The 15,591-nt window shown below is 40.3% G+C and overlaps 1 protein-coding gene across 3 annotated transcripts in view; it reads left to right on the forward strand.

The window, feature by feature from the left end:
• Positions 1-15,591, forward strand: part of kirrel3a (kirre like nephrin family adhesion molecule 3a) — a 111,641-nt gene that overhangs the window by 56,787 nt on the left and 39,263 nt on the right. For all 3 annotated transcript variants that reach the window (XM_057321813.1, XM_057321812.1, XM_057321811.1), the window contains exons 2-3: positions 4,891-5,040; positions 10,476-10,625. In XM_057321813.1, the coding sequence (XP_057177796.1) occupies positions 4,891-5,040; positions 10,476-10,625 (300 nt within the window). The remainder of the gene's footprint in view (positions 1-4,890; positions 5,041-10,475; positions 10,626-15,591) is intronic.

The raw sequence follows: 15,591 nt of genomic DNA on the forward strand, positions 1-15,591 counted from the left end.
GGGTGAACTGTTCATTTAAGGATCTCCTTAAATGACTGCCTTGCTATTGTAATGTATTTAGGAAAGCCCAGTCAATTTGATCCAGAGAAAAGGATCAAGCTTCTTTATTCTTTGTGTCCTATTTTTTGTTTAAAGGCTATGCCGGTAGTTTGATTTTTAATTGCTTTGAACTACAGGTTTAGTGGGAATCAAGCTTTTTCAGCAATCACAGAAACACTTGATGAAGATCAATAAGTGAACTCGCTCTCTAGAGCAAAATCATTTTTATTCTAGTTGGCAAATCTAAGACACGTAAAACAAATTATGCAGTATCCAGACGCTGGGAGTTGAAATTTCATTGAAAATTTTTGTTTCACTTGGCAGAGGGATTCAAACCATGTCCATCTTTTGAAGAGCAGCGAGGTCTGGGAGGAATTGGAGACCCTCATGATTTCTTTTGGCTAAGCGCTCGAGTTTTGAAGATTCAGAGGAGAACTCCATCCAGATATCAAAGCGATTCATGTTCCACTTCTGTCGTGCATGATGTCTTCTGCCTAGAGTAGCGAGGGTCGGCCCGGCCGAACCTATTTTCTGATACGGGAGAGCACTCAGTCTTGGAAAGCAAGTGCAATTTTGCACACCGTCTTCCAAAACTGCTCCCAATCTTTCAAGGTCGGTCTTCGGCAGAACAAGTCACAGGTTTATTTTTGTTAGAGAGCCCAAGGATGACGACAGATCAGCAAACTGCTAGCCAGACTTTGAAATGATGCTTCAATATATATTTCTCCTGCGATTTTCGTTGTTGTTTATAGTTTTTCTAGTGTATTTTTCTGCTTAGGATTAAAAGGACTTTTCGGGTTCGTCCGTCCTGCCTGTTTAATTTCAGCGACAGACTAATCCTAAATCATAAGCCATTTTACCGTCTCAGTTTTTCCTGCCTGCTTCGCTCATCTCGGAATGATGTAGCGCAGGGAAAGGTATGAAGAATAACAATAAAGTAATCTTGTTTCCTTCGGCTTTTGACCAATTTCACCGTACCGATAGAGGCTTATGACACGCAATTTCTAAACACTCCTGAAGCGCCAAGGTAAAGTAGCTCTCTGACAACAAGACAACAGAGCTGATTGCCTCTTGCACAAAAGACTCTTCCATTTCTCTATCTCTCCATCTCTCTCTCTGTTTCTCTCTGGAGGAGGTGAGGATGCTAGAGGGCCGCTTTTTAATGAGCTGTAGCATCAGCAGCACTCAGGCATAAATTGCTGACACTGTTTACTGCAGGCGTTTTGCTCCTCTCAGCTGACCCTTTAGCTTCTACATCCACTGTTAAATAAAGCCGCTCTGCTCTTTCACAGGTAAGACATTCAGACGGCACCTAAATCCACCTCATAAACTCCAAATGAGTCGGAGGATGGGGTCTGTTGAGGACGGTCGCAAAACGCATTGTGAAATCCAAATGATGTCTGATGTTTATGTGTAGGATTCATTGCGGCACATTATTGTGAGCTGAGACATCGTTTGATCTTAAAAGACTTGGTTACTGGTGATGTAACCGAGACTGGGTGGTTGGGGTCTTTTAAAGGAATAGTTCACCCAAAAATGAAAAAGTTATTTAAATTCTGTATGAATTTCTTTCTTGTGCAGAACACCAAAGAAGATATTTTGAAGAATGTTGGTAGCCACACAACACTGGATCCCATTGACTTCCATTGTGCAGACACAGTCACTAAGACATTTCTCAAACTATCTTCTTTTGTGTTCCACAGCAAATAGAAAGTCATACAGGCTTGGAGTAAATTCTAAGTAAAAGTAAGTCATAATTATAAAATAAAAAATAATGAAAGAATAACTGTAACCGTAATGTAGCTATGCTGTCCACCAATTATTATTTAAAGTAATTGTGAAATAATATTAAGTTAAACCTACGGTTTAGGTAAACGTTCATCCTGATCTCACAGGAATTCATAACTAAGTATTTGTATAATGTGACTTGAGCAAAAATGTATACATAATTGTAATAGTAACTGCCACAGAAGAGAAAAGCAAATCTTACAAAAACATAGATATGACTCTAATCAACCGATCAACTGTATCAAAACTTTTATTCCTCTGTATGTCTACAGAAAAAATTATCTCAACAAAAGCAAACCTTCCTAGATCCCACTAGCATATATGTTAAAATTTTACCCAAGCATGTGTTGTTTGACATGTAAACGGAGCGTTTGTTAAGGTAACTCTTGCGGAAGCTTTCAAAGGTCAATTACAATCAACCGAATCAATCGTACGTGATCTTTTAAATAACTTCCCTTTCATCTTTCTCTCTCCGGCTTTCTGTTCTCTGCGAGCATTCAATGCTCTGCCCGCACGCTGTTCTTCTCTTCCTTTGTTATGTTCGCAATTGACGTCGTCTGGGAGTGATATTTAAATCCGTGTCCAGGAAATGGAACCGAAGGAATCCAATAACAAAATTCATTTGTCTAGATTTGACTCGGGGTGCTTTTCCCACTGAGAGGGGATGTGCCAAAACTCTGAATGTACTGATTGGATTTATTTATCTATTTGTTGCTCTCATTAGAGGTGTCCGTGCTTTCTCAGAGCCCCGCCTTGGATATTGGTCCGCTTACATGAAACCCAACTGCAGCGTCTCGTAAACAAATGATGCTGTGATGTCTCGGCTGGAGATGGTACGCTTGTTTTAGGAGGTGCATTTTTCTCCTTTTATCTGTGTTGTTTGCCATGAAGGCGTAATTGATCATCGTTGCTCTTTGAGAATTCCGATATGACATTCCATTACAAATAGAAGTGCACTTGAAATCAATGTAAAATAAAAAATTACCCCATTTTTTGGTGGGGGATCTGATCTTACCACATGTGATTCACGTTGTTGCATTTTATTCCAAGCATAAAGAAGAAACCTGTTTGAATAATTTGAATAGTTTGTATAAACACTAACATTCCGAAGAGATTTTTGAGCGGATTCCTGTACGTGGGAGTGAGTCTGAACATCAGAGGTGGTGAACGCTTGTAAAATATTCAGACACATCAGCAAGGTGAGACATTTCTAACCGCTGCACTTTTGGACGTTTTTATTTACATTTTTCACATCCATTGTAAACTTCTATGTTTGCAAGTTTACTCCAATTTTATTGCTGTGTTGTGGTTGGAGGACTGATGGTGACATTTCTTCATTGTGTTCTGTAACTTTCATAAATGTCTCTCATGATCTCTCGAAAACACAGGATGTTCTTTCTCTCACTCTCAGTATTTATTAAGAGAATAGCTCAAAAATGAAAATTCTGTCATATTTGGTCAATACACTCATTTGATTATAATGCAGGAACACTTCTATGGGGGAGTGACGGTGAATGTTTTGAAGAACTAATATCTTTTGGGTCATAGGTCAAAACAGAGTCCGGGAACCTGGGCTTGAACCTGCAGCGTATTGTCGGCTCATAACCATTTAAGGTTGATTAATTTTATTAATATACAATTTTATTATACTATGAATTAAAGGAGCAATGTGGAGATTTTAGCGGCATCTAGCGGTGAGAATTGCAACCAAACGCTCACTCCACCCATCCTCCCTTTCGAAGCGATACGGTGGCTCTCACAGGACAAACATGTCGTCGTTCTGTTGAGCCGTTTGTCCGTTTAGGGCTACTGTAGAAACAACATGGCGAATTCCATGTAAGGGGACTTGCGGTGTAGATAGAAATAGCTCATTCTAAAGTAATAAAATTCATTATGTAAGGTCTTTATACATCTCTGAACACATTATGTATATTATACTGCATTTTTGTCAGTAGATCCTCCTAAATATTACACACAACACCTTTAAGTAACATTTTTTTGACAGATAAGAGACTTTTGCTATGTGACAACACTTGTCACAGTTGTGCCTGTTTTAATTTCTTTTCGAAAATTTTATTTCTCCGAAGCAAAAGCACTCAAGAGAAAGTTGATAATTAAATGACATAACTGAGAACTCCATTAAGTCTCCTTTTGAGCAAGAGTTTCCCCTGAGCTAAACTTTAAAAAAACTACGGAAATGTGTTTTTTAAGTTTTAACGCCTTATTAGGACAGAATTGTGACGTTCAAAGAAAAGTAGTAGTTTGGCATTTCTGCCGTATCACATCACTGTCCCACAGAAATTGTGCCACATCAATGGAAGGCCGAGTGGCGGTTATGAAAGATGCACCTCGCTGAGCTGCGCTTTATTGAATTTAAGACGAAATCGACCAAAGTGGTCTCCAGAGACGCGGCGGGCTCCTCCGTTTCTCTGATGTGTCAACTGTTCTCACATTAAAAGACAAAAAAAAGCAGAGGAAAAGCGGCTGTTGAAAGGGTGAAATGTTTATTTCCTTTAGTAAATATATTTGCATGCAAAAACATATCCGCTTTCTAACGGGGCTCTTCTCCGTTTTCCCGAACGGGGGAATGTAGCTCGGGCTGTCTCGCTTTGCAATTTAATGAGAAAGGTATAACACATCCTTTTCACCTCCCGCGTCGAATACCGCTTACCTTCACAGCTCCGTTTCATTTGCTGTTTATTTCATCACGCTTCAAGGTGAAAAGGCGTCTGAGCAGCCGATCCGAAACTTATTTAGCCTGCTAAGCTGAGTTTGTGGAGTTTGACTCCGGCAGAAGAAGTGTTTGAGTTGCCGCGAGTTGATTTATGGTGCAGATTCAGCAGTCTTGTGGATCTCAGCACTGTCGTGTTCAGCTTCTCTATGTGTGAGACACCGTCTCATGCTTCTGTGTGTCAGTGCACTTTATTAAGAGTCCGGTGATGAAATTGATAGATTTATTCTTTAAAGTGACTTTTGAGCTGTGACTAGATTTACTAGACCCATAACTGTGATCCTGAAGATTTATTGGATCAGTTATCACTTCCCTCTCTCTTTTTTCTTTAGGAAGCTGTGCCGTGTTTATCCAGCAGCCTCATGACCTGGTGGTCGTGGCCGGGCAGCCCGTGACTCTACCCTGCTCCATCACTGGATATCACGGCATGGTGCTGTGGGTCAAAGACGGACTCGCTCTGGGGGTCAACCGAGATCTGTCAGGTAAGAGCTTTTTCACCCCAAAAATAAAAAGTTTCAGTTATTGACCCACATATCGTTCAAAACCTGTATACGACTCTTTCTTCTGTGGAACACAAAAGAAGATATTTTGAGAAATGTCTCAGTGGTTTTGTGTCCATATAATGGAAGTCAATGGGGGATAACGTTGTTCAGTTACCGACGTTCGTTAAAATATCTTCTTTTGTGTTCTGCAGAAGAAATACATGTTTGGAATGATATAAGTGATATAATGATATAATGATATAAGGGTGAGTAAATGATGAAATAAATTTCATTTTGGGGTAACTTATCCCCTTTAATCCTTTCTGGGAAGTTAAGATGCGTGAAATTATTCAGTGATGTGATTGAAAAGTACTGTAAATTTCTCTTTCACTTACTAACAAAGGTTTAAAAAATGGTCTTAATTTGTAGCTTCCGTACACTTTTATCCACATGCACACAGCTGTCCATAATTGGAATTCATTAACAATTTATATACTGTAATTGCATAATTCCAATGTATGTTTACAAAGTACGTATAAGTTATTATGGTAAAGGTATGAAGTACAAAGTAGAATCAAGGACTTTAAACTTTCATAAATTATAGACCTGGGGTGCGTTTGCCAAACAACGATATAATTCGCTGGTTTACCACCATAGTAGGCAGAGATGGGCACAAATACATCAAAAAGTATTTAGTTACAAATGACAAATACTTACTCATCAAATGTATTTAAATAAAATACAAAATACTGCTGTGAAAATGTATTAAATTAAAATACAAGTAACTCGTAATTTGAAAATACAAAAAATGTACAAGCAATCATTTGAAGTGCGAGAGTAGATGAAAGATGAAAGAAGATACAGTACACATAGATGAAAGAGAAACGTTTTCTAAACTAAACAGCTGTCCATCAACCGCACAGATTTCAGAAACACACTAACTATTTGTTGCACATCTGTCGCTTGAACCACGTTAGTTCAACAACATAGTGAATGACGTCACATAGGTGGTGGAGCAATACTGTCTTCTAATTCATCTGTTTAGATCGATTTAATGTCATATTATTGCTGTAAATAAGGTACACTGCATCTGAAAACTATTTTTGTTATCGTATTTTTGCTCTCGATTGTTTTATTTCACGATATTTAACTCATTCATAAGTTTCCTCCTACGTAACTCCACCCAGGGATTCCCCACGGTCCTAGAGCACGTAGGCCAAGGCGCATGCGCACTTAGGTCGCTTTCACACTTGAAGTTTAATTAGGAACGGTGCGCGGTTCGCATGTAAAATCGCTAATGTGAAAGCTGTCAAGCGAACCCGGGTGCGCACCTGGCTACCGAACCCGAGACTACCTGAAGGAGGTGGTCTGAGTTCGGTTGCTCTCGAAATGTGGCGGGGTTCGCATGAATATGAAAGCAACACGGACACGGGTGCGCACAGGAAGTAAAGTGACCTGTGCATGCGTTTAAGACGATTACGATGTATTACCTTCAATAAGACACATGTAAGAGATGATAGTGTTGATGATTTACCTTGGATTCGAGCGAGAGTGCAGTCTGCATCATATTTCAGCGTTGCGAGTGGAATCAAAGCGGCAGGTCAATGGTAATCCACTGTTTCCTCAAAATAGTCTGTTTGCAAGCAGCAGAAAGCCGTCTGCATGCAACGCGCATACAGTAAACCCAAATGTCATTTACACTGCAGCGCATAATAGCACCAAATTAATAAAAACACAATATATTGATCCGTGTTCTGTTTTCGGTCATGCGCATTTTTGATTCTGAATTCATTTTTGAGTCTGAAACCAAACCAACGCTGCGGGGGGTGCAGTTCGGTCCGCAGCAAACGAGCCCCATCTGAAAACGCCCTTTCAACAACGCTTCTATTTTCTTGACAAACTAAAAGATGTAAAATTGAATTTGTATATTTAGAATGCTGGATATAGAATGCACTGCATGTTGCTTGCTTAACTTGCTCAAAAGCATGATGTATGTAAGTCTACATGTCATAATAATAAGGAACTATGCTTCTAACCACAGCTCTAGACCTGTAGTTCCAACCACGAAACTTTGCGATGCTATTGATCGTTGGAACAAGGGTTTCGGGAAACACTTGAATCGTTGAACTATGCTGAAACTACGGAAGTTGCGACCATAGTTGGATAACTATGCTTTTGGGTAACGCAAGGCTAGTTTTTCTTCCATGCGATATCTGTTCTTTTCTTATTCGCTCTCACTGTAGGAGAAAGCCTTGTTTGCTTTCATATATTCCAAGAGATGATTTAAATCATTCAAATGTTGATAAAAGCGAAACACATCCCTGTGGGTCCTGCAGGTTTTGTAGGTCTGAGCTGTGCAGTGGGTTGTGCAGATAATTGGCCTGCACTGTGCGCTTCATTTGGGTTGCACAGTTTCATCACACTTTCGTTTGTCTTGGCAGAACGTCACGACGTGTAGATTGTGCAATGCTGACACTTCGAGAACCAGTTAAAGGAAGAGTTACTGGCAAGCTAATATATATATATATACCTTCTGTCGTGATTTCTTTAATTGACATGCAACCGAGTGTGAAATGTTTTTGTTTCCAATTTGCCGTAAAGCATGTTTTGTGTAGCTGTGAATGCAGACTAAAATCAGTCGAGACATTTGTTGCTCGCAACAGCCGCGTGTCTCATCTGAACTCGTATCATCTATACAGAGACGCTGAAAACCTCAGACATGTCTTCGTCTGGTCTTTTCGCTGTAAATACAAGGACAATAGACCGTTCTGTCAGGCTGTGAATGCATCCCCTGAAATCATCTTAGCCGGCAGCCTTGCTGTTGTTTCCCGCTAACTTTTTCCGATTGTTGTGAAGGTTTCGCTTCAGAAAGTGCCTGCCTGTCAAAAGTAGAGGCAAGCAAAGCAACAATCAGGAATTAATTGCATTTCTATCATTAATTAAAGCAAACACTTCATCATCCCACAGAACCCCGGAGAGACGCGCCGCCAGCGCAGCTGCTTCACATTCACATGATGAGATTTACAAATTAATTTCTGCAAACGAATTGAAATGTTCAGAAAACTTGTCACCACGCAAACATATGCAAGGATAACCTCAAGGTCTCCTTCGTCGGTTTGTTGTTGTTTTGCAAATCGACACAGAATCAGATGCGAGTTGATGTGATGAAGCTGGATTTGCAGCTGACTATCAGATTAACAAAAATATGCAAAACCATTTTTTACATTTTTTATATTCACTGCACGTCCGTCCCTTAAGCTTTCATTTGCTGAATGTCGCTTGTAAATTTGCTTCAGTTTGCATGCAGTTGAACTTATTAGCTCTTGGAAATATTTAAAGTGTAACGAAGCGTAATTCAAGGATTTATTCTAGTGTGTAGTATTGATAATATGGTTATCAAATACAGTTACTGATAATTGTTGGGTTCAAGGGTCAGTATTATAATAAGTCTTTTAATATTTAAAGATGAAGCCTTTAACTGCGACGTTAGGTAGTCCGTCTGTGATGTGTTTTAAAGTGCACTCTTAAAAATAAAGGTGCTTAAAAGGTTCTACACAGCGATGCCATAGAAGAACCATTGTTGCTTCCACAAGGAACCATTCATTCAAAGGTTCTTTAAAGAACCATCTCTTTCTTACCTTTTTATAATCTCAAGAACCTTTTTTCGCCACAAAGAACATTTTGTGCAACAGAAGGTTCTTTAGATGTTAAAGGTTCTTCATGGAACCATTTTGACAAAAAAGGTTCTTCTTTGGCACCGTGACGCACCTTTATATTTAAGAGTGTGTATACTTTACCGAAGGAAGGAGTTCTGGACGTCTCCACGAGTCAGTCATTTTTACCTCCGGCCCCAGGCAGCATTTAGTCATGGACGGAGCTTTTTTAATTGAGCCTCTCCGGGCTTTTCTTTCCTGTCCACTGCATCCGTCTTTCTGAGCATTTATAAGCATCCAGGGACTCGGGATATCATTGTACCGTAGTATAATCGAGTGCATTGCTCTGATACTTAACCAGCAGCGTCAGCTGGACATGTGAGGGTTGTGAAAACGATACTCATAAAAGCGCAAAAAGGACCTTTGGTTGGACGTGATTGGCCGGTCGGTACGGTTATAGCTGCTCCGCCCATGTGTAGAAAACCATTTTCTTGATGGTGTCAAGTGTGAAGTGATTCATCGATTTTTACGAGTCATTTTGTAAATCCACAGCACGGTTGGGGAAACGTTTGATCACCCGTAGGTTCGCGTTGATGAAATGACACGCTTGTGAAAAAAATAATAAACATGGATGCCTGTATGTCATCGTAGCTTGTGGAGTGACAGATGTCACATCAGAGAGTGGAGCGCTCGATCCGCTGCGAGTGGGTTTCCATCCAGCGAGCGTGTGATAAATCCATGTCCCGGCTCTCTATCACAGCCGCCATCGATCCGACATGAAGCCAAATCCATTTCTGTGGGATTCATTACCTTTAATAGGGTCATTTCACATTGTTTCTGCTAATTGACAGCCATTGTCTGAAGCAGTCCAGTCAAGCATATTGGGGAATTCATCAGCGCTTTATTAAGGCGCCTGTATGCCTCAATAATCCTTAATGAAAACGGCTCTTAAATAAAAGGCAAAAGAAGATCCAGTAGCGGCAACCAGTAATGGCACTATTGATTCCTAATACGGGGCTTATTACCTGACAGCACAGGATGGCCAAACACAGTCTTTAATAGAACGCATCACCTGCTCTCTACAGACACACTGACTGTACCATGAGAACTGATTACAAGATGGGCCGATGTAAACACGCTCGGGGCTGCCATCCGTGTGCTGAAAATAAGACATCTGTCTCCAGGAGAGCATCTTGCTGGTCCTGTTTTGTCTTTTGGAAAGTGAGGGCATCGTCCACTTTTTAATAGACTCTAATGGCTATTCATCAGTCTTTTCAAATAAGCATGTGGAGATCTTTATATTGAAGTTGTACAAATGTCTGCGATAAACACTTTTATGTTGTAGGTAGAGATGTACTGTACATTATTCCTTTCAAGGTTTCAATTCACTTGTACGAAAGTTTTTTTCTGTTATTTTCAGATTGGCTTAAATACCACTCAAGGTTAACCTTGAATGCGTCTGATCTCTTATCGTGAGGTGAAATGTTTGCCTTTTTATATATTTCGAATATTTTAGCCATTCTTTCAACCTTTATAGAATCGAACAATGCTTTCAAAAAAGTTACCAAAGCTACAAAGCTTCAAATGGGTATTTCAACTAAGAAGTGTTCACAGTGTGACTAAAGTAAAAAACTGCGTCTGAGAGCGTAATACTTAAATATAAAAGGAAGAGTTTTATAGCATTCTATAGAAGACTGCGAGTAAACCCATTAGTAGTGTCCTTGTTTGTAAGCTCATCACTTTCGCTCACTGAGATATTTGTTTTGTTGTCTTGTGTTTTAGGTTATCCGCGCTACGACGTGATTGGAGACCACAGTAAAGGGGAATATCACCTACTGATTCAAAGGACAGAACTGGCTGATGACGGCAGCTTTGAGTGTCAAGCTATCCAGGTTGCTGGCAGATCACGGCCCGCTAGACTTACTGTGCTGGGTCAGTCATGTTTAACATCAAAACCTTACGTGACATAAAGAAAGATCGGTAACGATTTACAATAAGGTTCCGTTTTTTCATTTTTAACTTCAGGTTAAGGTGCAATCTGTAATGTGTGGCTCTCTATCGCCATCTCTGTTTGAAACATCAAATTGCAGGTACTTATCTTGATGTGGGTTGAAGTCAAATAACAGCACATTTTCCAAAAAGTCGTAGCCGGCAGCTCAAGTTATAAATCATTGTTATAAGCTTTCCGTTGTGAGTCGGGGTAAGGTTCAGTTTTAAACTATTGGTTAAAAGTAATACTTGTAAACAAACACCTTTAAACACAGATTTTTTTCATGTACATTTGTTGATGACAGATTGCAGCTTTAACTATATTAATGATGTAAAATACAAAAAATAAAATATATATTAAAAAATATTTATATTTTATATACAGTATATATGGTAAAAGGTTAAAAAAGGCTGTAAAACCTCAACATTTACCAAAAACGTTAAAATCAAAATAAATATCTCTAATAGAAAACGGAAAAAACTCTGTACTTTTTAAATGATTAAATACTGCGTTTTAAAGTTGACAAGCACTTTTTAATACTTTTTATTGTTTATATATTTGCTAAATCCAGTGACAAACATAAAGGATGACTAATAATAATGATTTATTATTCCCAATTCCCAAAAGCGATTTACTTCACTGTGAATTGACATGAATGAAAAATGAACAATTTGTATCTAACATGAACAATTATACAATAAATGCTGTAAACAAATATTCATTGTTAGTTTGTTAACTAAAGTTGATGTGAGCTGATTGATTGATGGTCTGATTCATTGTCCAGTAGTTATATTATAGGTTGCTGAGACCAGTGGAGATCAGACGGTGTGTCTGAGTTCTTAAAAGCATCTGTACTTCTTAAAGAAGCTCAATAAGGTTCTCCCATGCCATCAGACTTTTGGCCTCTGATTGTAACCTTTATTTTTAACAGTGCAGACAGATGGATGAATGGATGAACCGACAGACTGTCAGACAGATCGATAAATACTTTAACTAGCATTCATGCACTAAATGGCTAAAAGAAGGAGAGAGGGAGAGAACGGGAGAACCGAACAGCACCTCGGCGTGTAGAGTCAATCTGCGAGTCAGATAAATGTGTGAGATTCTGAAATCAGGGCTAATCAGCTTTTATAAGACACATTAGATACGTTTGCGATCGATAACGGTCCCCTGACACAAATGCATTGCGTCAGCTCAGCTCCCGCGCAGCCCGACTCAGCCTGATTATCATTATTGATTCCTCTCTTTCCTTTGTTAAAACTATGATATATTCCAGAGGAATAAGTTCATTACGCCTGCCTCCGAGTAACAGCGTTTTAAACTAGTAATCTGAGTCTAGACACTTAGAGCCGAGCGAAGATGCCGGCGATTCTAGGTCCATTAAAATGATTAATTATAGATGAGGGGCCGCTCATTTGTTTTTATTTTTTGCTGGTCTGGTGGCAGCAGAGACAAATCATCGTGTTCCCCAGGGCCGAGCCATTAGCCTGACATGTAATCCCACACAAACTGGCTTACTTTTGAAAAGTTGCATACAAAACCGCAGGCAAGCTCCTGAGAGAGGGAAAGAAGATTCGTGTAGGGACTCCGTCAATCTCCCCCGTCGTCTTCATGCCGGGGGGGCGTCGGAGGGTGACCGCAACGAGACGTGACGTTTGTGTCTCTTTCTCTTGACAGACAGATTTCGAAATACACTTTGTAATCTGATTGGCTGCTGTGAAGTCTTAGACTTGTCCGTGCCACTTGGCTTTTTTGACTTTAAAGCTATTTTTGTGATGCATTATAGGGATACAAAAAACCCCACGAAAATTCTGTCATCATTATTCACCCCAATGTCATTCCAAACCTGTATGACTTTCTTTCTTCTGCAAAACACAAAATGCAGATATTTTGAAGACCGTTGGTAACCAAACAACATTCACATAAAACCACTGCGACATTTCTCAAAATGTCTTCCGGGACGTCAATCGTACACGCTTATCGCCAGCGTTTTTAGAGACGTTTTTTCGGCGTTCATAACCAAACGAATCACTGGCGATGAGCCGAGGGAACGTGCAAATTCACTCCCTGACATAGATGGCGCTTAATGAAAAACAGAAACGCCCCGGTACACAAGGTGGCGCTGCTCAACTTTATGCGTTCTGACACTCGCTTGTCACACAGAAGAAGAATTCATCTTGGTTCCTCTTCATCAATGTGTGCTCGGTAAGACAGTTTTGTGCTTGAGCGCCACCAAGTCGTGTTTTACTGTAACTTCAGCAGATCCAGGCACGTGAACAAAAGCGCCAATCTCATTAGAATGCCAGTTTTTAACGCGGCGTATCAAACCAAAAAAACGAGCCCGAGGCGTTTAAGAAAATGACGCTTTTACGCCTGCCGTTTTCCACGTCGGTGTGCACACTCACATTGGCGCCCTTTGTTTAGTCACGACGCATTAAACGTCGCTGATAAACGCTTGCCATTATCGTACCGGTGTGGCCGGGCCCTTAGGGTAAAATGAAGCCACATTTGGATGAACTATCCCTTTAATGCCACAGACAGTGAATCTGCATACAATAAGGCTCTCACGCAGTTCATTTCAGTTTCAGACGTGTTGCTCCACAATTACACAATCTCCGTCGAGGTGTTAGCAGCAGGGGGTCAGACGACCCACCGAAGTGACATTTGAACTTTGAACCGCCGTGTGAGACTCGTGGGGTAACCCAGTTTGCTTTGTGGTGGCCGGGCTGCTGAATAAGACATGAGGCGGGGTAGGTACACATTGCTGAAGAAGGACCCCTGAGGCTAATTAGATCCGAGGAATTCCCCGAAAGCCAAGCGGAGGATCTGGAGAGAGAGAGAAGCGCTGTGCAGGAATTCAGTCGGTGAACCGTGGGGAGGAACCTGAGACACTCGCAAAGGTCACTATTGTTTGAAAAGAAGAGCCACTTCAGTGTTTCTCTAAGCTCTCAGCACTTGTTCTGCTCATTGTCTTCAGCTCAAAGTTAAATACGCTTGTACGATTCGCCCGCTTTTGGACTTAATTGGAAGCTTTCCTTCAGTCTTGACACGATTTGATGCCAAGGAAAACAAGGCTGTGAGAGCTTGTCAGTATGTTCTGATGTCTCGCTAAATTTTGTTCTTGTACTGTATGTTATCTCCTGGAAACGTCACAGAAAATGTTCAGCGCCTCTTCATTTTTGAGTCGCTTTGGATAGAAGCGTCTGCTAAATAAGTGACTGTTCACCCAAAAATTACCATTCTGTCTTCATTTACTCATCCTCTTGACATTTTTCAAACCTGTATGACTTTCTTTCTTCCGCAGAACACAAAAGAAGATATTTTGAAGCATGCGCTCGCACCCATTCACTTCTATTGAATGGACACAAAACTAATTCAAGTGAATGGTGAAACGACATTCTTCAAAATATCTTCTTTTGTGTTCTGCAGAACAAAGAAAGTCATACAGGTTTGAAAAATGTCAAGAGGATGAGTAAATGACAGAATTTTCATTTTTGGGTGAACTATCATTTTAAATACACTGGTACAGTATGCTGCTTACTTGTTGACCCATTTTTGTTACTCATTTTTTTGTGAAATGATTTTCAATGTTAATTGGCCATGAAACCAGTCTTATATAAACTGAATGAGACAATTTATGTAAGACGGTTTTAGGAATGAATGGTTCTGCTTGTGTTTTGTTGGTGGAACGTTTGGCATCTCATTGAAAATTATATTTCTGCTTTCTCTCACAGCCTTGTTTTAGTCTCAAATGACATTCAGCACACCTTCTACTTTCAGGTCCGTCGGTTTGGAAATATGGTTTTGTGTATAGCTGAATGCCGAAGATTAATACGTTTTAGCTATTGTACATAAAGGAGTCATACAATAAGTCATTAAAGCAAGCAAATGAAAATCAGTGCTTTTATAAAAGCTTACGTTTACTGAATCTGACTCAGAAGCGTCACACAAGCGCGTTCTTGACCAATTGACATCCCGGCAGGTGCTGCATTTACCGGATTTACGTTTTCTCACATCTCGTTGAATCTAATTGTGCCGTCACTTCAGATTCATTAGGTCTAAATCTGGACTTCTCCAACTAGTAGTAGAAGAAAAGCTAGTGGATTAAAGCTTTGTACAAGATGTTATCCTTCGCCTTAAGAGCGTGTTAAACAAGCCGTGTTAACCCGTCCCGGAGGGAGACAAACATCAGTCCTAATGAGAGGAGACGGCAATTACTCGCAGTCTTTCAAAGTGAAGAGGCTGTTCTGTTTCTTAAGTCGCGGTCAGGGGATCATCACCTGATTCTGAGGAAGCTAGAATAAACAAGCAGAAGAAAGATCGCCTGTTGTCTTTTCACACTTTCACAGCAAGCCTGCTTCCCAGACCCAGTCCAGATATACTCCCCGTCTCTCCATGCTCATTGTCGGATCAGGAGAAGAGGAAAGCAAACAACACGTGATGAATACAGTACCTCCAATAACAACCAAATGTCATTCTTTTTTTCTTATTTGTGTCTGTATTCCCACCGCAGTCGTTTGGTTTTAAATGCACAAGAGTCGTTCAAAGAATTATCACCCGAAATCTCTGAAAGCGCTTTGTGTTATGACTGTTTCACAGCGCATTTGAGTTTGCAACAGCTGGTCCTCGTTTTGAGCATCACACTTTGTTGAAGAGTCAGTAAGCGTGCGGCAACATCTGCATCCGGGAGACGTGAATTGGCAGACTGGTACTGTATATCAGTGGTTCAGTCTCAGACGTGATGAAGGGAGAATGAGCATTTTCACAAATGTGACATGAGAGTTCATTTTAGAACACACAGGTAGATCCGAGGTGCTCGGGTAAAGATGGATTTTTACACCTGACATGCAACATGTGAAACTGTGCACGTTGTCAACTTATGGCAATAATGCAGGGTGAAAAACTGAT

This window comes from Triplophysa rosa, linkage group LG22 (genome assembly GCF_024868665.1).
Source record: "Triplophysa rosa linkage group LG22, Trosa_1v2, whole genome shotgun sequence".
Classification (NCBI taxonomy): domain Eukaryota; kingdom Metazoa; phylum Chordata; class Actinopteri; order Cypriniformes; family Nemacheilidae; genus Triplophysa; species Triplophysa rosa.